Source organism: Bombus affinis, chromosome 15, assembly GCF_024516045.1.
Source record: "Bombus affinis isolate iyBomAffi1 chromosome 15, iyBomAffi1.2, whole genome shotgun sequence".
In the NCBI taxonomy this organism is placed as follows: domain Eukaryota; kingdom Metazoa; phylum Arthropoda; class Insecta; order Hymenoptera; family Apidae; genus Bombus; species Bombus affinis.
The window spans coordinates 6,878,243-6,885,198 of record NC_066358.1 but is presented as its reverse complement, the minus strand read 5'-3'; the positions used below and the strand labels follow the sequence as shown (position 1 = coordinate 6,885,198).

Genomic DNA, 6,956 nt, shown 5'->3' with positions numbered 1-6,956 from the left:
TGCACAGTGTTCGAGATTGCATCTGGGATTTCCCAGATTTCGTTCTCATAAGCGCGAAATCGCGTCGAACTATTAGACTTAAGCAATCTCGATGTCTCCGTGGTTATTAAACAGTCGTTCATTATCGTTGTATTTTCTCATGGAAAAACGAGGCCGTACGTCAAAGGAATGCGATGCAAATCCCCCTCGTGTTAATGTTGGCGCCCCTACAATCTCCTCTCATTTTTCTCATCGTGTTGCAGGTCAAATAAAAAGATAAAGAAGCGAACACCATGCAAACGATCGTAATTATCATGCGTTGCGTGGGATATTTCATAGATCTGAGTAATTAGCGGTCGTAACAGGATTTGAGGCTAATACCGCAAGGCCGGTTCGCGATTAATCGCGTTTACGAAACTTGATTTGTCGTGAAAGCGATAACGTTGATCGTTCATTCTTCGTGTTTGCGTTAACTTTCTGATAGATTCGTGTAAATTATTGGTGAAGAATTTTGGCGTAGAAAATGTTGGATGAGAATCTTTCGGAAGTCAAAATCTGCTCTATCCTGTCTTTTGTAAATTAGTTAATATTATTATATTTGAGCATTCTTGCACAACAATTTAATAACTAATAATATTGTCATCGATATTATAACGAGTACTACACTTTGAATATTTTTTTATTTTACACGCATTTTATATCCATTCTACGCCTTAGAAGGTTTCCATAAAAAATCTAATCACAATTTTTAAAATTTCATTTCTCGTCAAACTTGTTGATTATTATATAGGAAAGTTAATACTGATAACTTGTAAGTTGTAAAATTTTACTAACGATATTAGTTTAACTGCGCAAGATCGCTTAGATATTATGAAACATTCCATTTCTGAAGAACAAGTTTACTGATTTTCATAAATTCATTTATGATAAATAATTGTAAATTTCAAGACAGACTTTTTAGAAGTAATGTTTGCAATATAGTTATTTTTTTGCTGTGCTTCAATGCATTGAATCGATCAACATGGTTTCTAAGCGTCTTAATTATTTCGCTCTTTTCCCGAAGCATTATACGAAAGAAAGGCGGTGAAATGCAAAGTTCTCTGTTTCTTAAGGCTCTCGAAACCCTCGCAGCATAACTTTTTCTCATGCAATTAAGATTAACGTTCACGTTCTCACGAGCAAGTCGGCTGTAACTCGTGCGTCGGAGATTCGAACCGTCGCGTAATCTTTTCTAGGGGAAACCACTGATACCATTCCTCGATTATAACAAAATATAACGAGGTAATCATCATTAATACGGCAAAGAAATTTCAATCGAATTCATAGAGAAATTATAACACGAAAAATGACCATTTCATTAAACAAAGACGATCTTCCAATAGTTTCATACAAAATTTCATATTGTAACCGAGTATAAGAAATTCTAAGGTTTAACAAATAAAAAGAGAGAAAATTCTTAAAAAGGTTCTTAATAAATCCTCTAATTGTATTAAACGAAATTTTATATTATGATTAATTTGTAGAAATTTCAAAAATTCGTGCGCAATAAATTCATTAACGAATTGCCAAATAAAGAACGATTGCAATATTGGAAAAGACGACTTCTTGATTGTTGACGAATTTTTACGATTCCTGAGTAATTTTCTGTTAGTGAAGGAGGATCCTAAACAGAGTTGTAATTCTGCGAATTCAAAGGAAGCATTGCAAAGTTGCGTGTCTGTGTCTAACGAGCTCCGGCCATTAGAACGATCTTCGTTGGACGACAATAATTCGAGCTCGCCCAATTAGCCTGTTCATTTCGCGACAGGAAGGTCGCGCAAAAATATTACGTCGTCGTCAATCTTTTCCGCCAGCTGCGATAAAAATTCTCGGACCTTTTGTCAAACGAAAAACGACAACAGAAATAATCAGTGTTAAAGAACGAAAAACTTCAAATTATATAGAGAATCGAGACATAAATAAAAATTATAAAATTCCAAATTAAAAAGTAGAAATAGAAATAGTTGGCAATTTACGAAGAAAATAAGTAAGATATAAATAAAACCGAAGAAATTCTAAATAGAAGAATAAAAATGTTACAACCCCATCTGAAAATTCACAAAAATCTTTTAAAACTCAATTTATTCGAATTGGATTTCTACTCGAGTTTTTTCGATGCGTCCCACGATCAAAGTCCTGAATTCGACAAAGGTGATCGACTCTCGAGATAAGACGATCGAGGTCACAGGTAGAAACCAGCGAGACGAAGATGAGGCCGGGTGTTCTTCAGCTTTTTGCCTATCCGTAATTTTCCTACTCGGGCAAGGTTCTTCCAAGAAACGAAAGCCAACTGAACCAGTCGGGCACTCGACCACCCATCGCGATTTTCCACGCTAACACCACGAACCAATCTTTTCCCCCATAAACTAGTGCCTCGATTAACAGTCCATAGACTCCAGAAACCGAGTCCAAATTTCCTATGAGAATCACTTTCCATCCAAAACAATGGACAACACCGTACGTTCTTATTCAACAAATAGAAAGACAATCGGTCCAAGTCGTCTGTTCACACTGTTATCTGGTCTCTGACTAAACGGTCCAGTCTCAAACAAGCTTTTTCACATTACCATGAAGCAACAAAGCGTCTTCAACAACCAAAATCCAAATAGAACAACATCTGCCTTCATATTGGACCGACTGTATAACTTGCAGACTTGACACATCGATTAATTCTCATGATTACAATAAGAATCGACATCCAGAAAATTCCTAACGAGGTCGTGGCCTAGGTAGGGGCTGAAGCTGTTGCTGATGGTGCGAGTAACCGCTCCTCGAGTTAGCTGGCATCGGCTGTACCCTCTCAGGGCTGTCATCCAGATTCAAACCAGCCACCAACTGAGCAATCTCCCTGTCCTTCTTCTCTTCTTTGGGCAGCGCGTTTCCATTTTGCCCGCTGAAGCCCAAAGAGGCCAAACTTCCGTGACTTCTGCTACGATGCTCGGCGCGAATGCTGTATGAGAACGCTCTTTCGTTCAAGTGACCTTTTCTTCTGTAGATTCCAGTTCCAAAACGCGATTCGTTCTCCGGGCTATCAGCTGCTCTGCTCATCTCTGCGGTGGTAAGATCCGCGTGAGAGGCAGCTAGTCTTCTGGAAGCTCCTAGGGTCGAAGAATCCGCCTCAAGATGCTGTCTTCTGCCTCTGTTTCCAGCTGTCCCGTAAGTTCCAGCTGGATAAATGGCTGCAGCGGGTGGAGGAGGCACCACAGGTAGTGGAGCGTACACCGGAACGATTGGAGCGGCTGCTGGAATCGGTCTGAGCCCTTTAGGATGATGGTGAGCCTTCCTAGGTAAAGTTGCGGCTGGTACCAATAAAACTGGCGCTGGTCTGGCCAAAGTTCCTGCGACTGATCGACTGCTAGGTGGCAGAGGATGAGGATGATAGTGCTGTTGCCTCACTGGGTGACCCAGAGTATGGTGTCCATGGCCATTAGTGTATATTCCTTGATGCAACTGAGGATGAAGGTGAGCTTGTTGCAAGGGATCTTCGTGAGAGGATCGGTTTTTGAGCTTTTTGAGCTTCTTGTTCGCTTTTCTGCGGACTGAGGACGATGAAGATTCTTCGAGGAGTAAAGGTTGGGAAGGTGGAGGGGGCGGAGGCGGTGGAGGAGGTGGAGCGACCAGCTGACGAGGTCTGGATCCCTTGGTGCTTCTCAGGGTCCCCTGTTCCTGATATAAGCCGTCTACCTCTTCTCGACCTCTGGCCCAGACCTTATGATTCTCATCTCCATTATACAAGCTAAGGTCGTCTGTTGAGGTAGCGTCTAAACGAGTCGCTTGTGGACTGTCTAGAGTAGTACTGGATCCTCCTAGCGTATGGTAGAGACTGTTATTCGAAGGATGTCCACTGGTGACTCCGTTGGTCGTTGTGGCAGAGGGATCAAGGCCCTTGGCGTAGCTACTGTCCGCGTACGCGTGAAAGCAACACCTGACCAGGGCGTTGGCCGCCATGTCGCGCTTACATATAAATGCGTGACATTCGAGAACCTTGATACCCGTGGTTCGTCGCAGAACCGCGGCGAAAAGCGGCGGATGGTTGGCACTTGGCGTTCTAGCGAAGGGAGAGTCCAAGGGAAGGAACCTCGTGTTCGAGGCATCGCCGCTTCCGCCTTTGACATGCCTCACAGCAGCGCAGTAGTGCAGCGCCTCGATGGGAAAGAACCTGGTGACCTTCTTGCGGTGCTCGTCCACATTCTCCAGCAGCAGGCCGTTGCTCCAGACGCTCAGCCAGGAGTCCAGTCCACGTGCTCCCAAGGCACCCTGTTCTGGGTATAGTTCTCTCAAAGGTTCTTGCACCCCTAGCAAACCTTCCTTACTCGCATGGGGCACCGAACTGCCTAAGTAAAGGACTCTGCAGCGACAGTACGGCGTCGCCGTATCCTGATTGGCACCTCTCATTTTTGTATTCGCTGGGTCAGCCCGTCGGATCCAATACTAGTGATCACTGATCAGTAGACCGAAGATTCTTGCGATGATCCTTCTACGTCGTTTTGGCTTATTATCCTCTTCTATCAAGATGAATACTCTCGGAAGAGGAGCAGAAACATACTACGCGTAAAGAAGTCAACAACCATTCAGAACCATCGAATCATCGGACACCGTGTAACCATCGATTCGATTGAATAAAATTCAAGGAACACACGCGACCGTAAGGTACACACGGAACAACGTTACAGAGGACTCCACCCGGTAACACACTCCACTCGCGATTACGCAGTCACTTTCCAAAGACGTAGCCCGGTTGCAAAATACGCGTGCGTGGACGAGAGAGCCGCTCTCGGCTATTTCGCAGCAGCTGTAGCCGCCGCTCGCGAGAGATCGCGTCAGGCCATTATGGCCGCCTTCTGACGACTTCCCCACCAACTAGCTACCTGGCCGTGTCTCCTCTTCTACCTGGCCTTCTCCTCCTCTGTGTCAGTCCGTTTTTTTTTCTACCAGCGCGTCCCAGCCCGACTCTTACCAACCTTTTTCAACCCCCCACCAATCCTTTTTCTCCCACCTTCCTCTACCAGCCGCTCAAGCCAGGTCCTCCTGTGGTATGCGGTGTACACCAGTGGCGTCTACGTCCTCCTGGTTGCCCCTTACCTCCACGTGTACCGATCCACCGACAGGTAGACACTCTTTTCACCGAGGGAACGCTCACCGACGATCGAACGGGCGCGCTGAGTGTGTCGCCGCCGTTGGAATCCAGAGGCGCGGTCGACAGGCCTCGTCAGCCACGCAGGCCGTCGTCTCTGACGTTCCTCTATGTCTCATCGGCACTTACAACTTGGATAAATATCCAGATATACGTGTACCTATATCCTGATTGCGTTTATCCGATATTATTAGCCGAACTTTCAACGATTATTTCCGACGTTCTTCACTATTACTGTACTGTGTTTCGTATAGATGGCGCTGAGGTCGCATTCACTTGACGACTGGTCCCACTTTGACGAATTTATTTCTTGTTTATGGTCCCTGGAGGATCGTGTTGGGTACGTAGAAGTGGAATACGAGATTGCTGTTCCACAGCGAGGTTTCTGATGGTAGAACGCGCACAGAGAGAAGGTAGGAATTGAACAGCGAGGCTGTTGACGCTTGTACGCTCCCCGTCAGACTGAGGACTGACGGAAGGCGTGAGACCTCGACCGACTGGGCCCCACTATTCCACCAGGCCCCTTCTCTCTTTCTTTCTTCTTCTCCCTCTTTCTTCCTTCTTCTTCTGATTCTCTTTCTGCCGCTTTTCTGCTTCGGGAAAGGCACTCCCTGGTAAAGGCCGTATCTGCCTCGGGAACCCTTCGCCCGATGGGGTGTCTGGAACTGTGCCGAGGAAAATGGACATTCTTCCGAGCCGATTTTGCCGAGGAACGCCGATAGCCTTCTCTTTCTATCATGGTACTTCTTTTTCGCGGAATCGAGTGATGCAACCAACAGTGTTTTGTTCCGAGCTGTTCTCGGTTGAATGGATTCCTGATGACGATGAAGGAAGCTGGAGAAATTTGTAATGGGAATGGAGAAGTGATTAGGACTAGGATTAGGATTAGCGAGGAACGAAGCATGAAAATTACGTTTAAGTACTTTTGGAATATTTGGCTAAAATAGAGGACCTGAAAGGAACCATTTATTTTGGCCAATTTGGTGATTCTAAGATTCAAAATTATTCCAGTCGGTTTCAAGAAAATGAAAACAAGAGGAACAAGAGACGGTTTGATAGAATCTGATATATCACTTTCGATACTCACAGCATTTCTGAGAATTAATTATAAGTTTTGAATTGCGAAGTCGTAAATTTTATAGTCAGAAGAGTTTATGGCTACGGAAGAGAAGAAACGAATGGGTACCACCTTTTTCTTTTTTCGACGCCATTCAAGTAATTTGCTGGAAATAACGCCAAAGAAACTAAAATGAATGGTATAAGAAATGTTACATAATGCAGGAGAAGATAAAACCACGTACAATGTGCATTACTAAATGCAGGTATTAAGACACCAATCTTCTGCAGAATCTAACAAATTTTAATTTATTTAATATTTTTATATTCTATATGTGCTATACTAATGAAACAACGAGGTTTTCTTTTAAACACAAGCACACAACTAAAGTAATGAAAAGCATTCAACGTGTAACAAATATCACACTTCGTGATACAACAGGTGCGTTCATATTTACAAATTTTTCCAACAAATCAGACAAAATTCGGTAAAAGGCATTTTTTTAAAATCCGACATATATCTGAAAACTTAAGAATTAGAATTTTATTCACATTGATAGTTCTATTAATATTAATAAGGAATGATTAAATCTTGCTGTTTAGAACGTGGAAGAAAGTAAGCGTTTTGTGTTGCAAAGGCAGCTTTCATGAAAATCGACAGAGTCTGTATGTCGGCACAGTATTTTCGACACCCTGATTTACGGACGAAATCGCAGGCAAAGGGTTAACACGGATTACTCGCGAAAAC

At 43.6% G+C, this 6,956-nt stretch overlaps 1 protein-coding gene across 1 annotated transcript; it reads right to left on the bottom strand.

Annotated features, from left to right (window-relative positions):
- Positions 1–500: 500 nt before the first annotated feature.
- On the bottom strand, positions 501–5,630 carry LOC126924845 (uncharacterized). Its single transcript, XM_050739776.1, has one exon. The coding sequence runs from the start codon at positions 4,411–4,413 to the stop codon at positions 2,728–2,730; it is 1,686 nt and encodes a 561-aa protein (XP_050595733.1). The 5' UTR covers positions 4,414–5,630; the 3' UTR covers positions 501–2,727.
- Between the last annotated feature and the right edge of the window lie 1,326 nt (positions 5,631–6,956).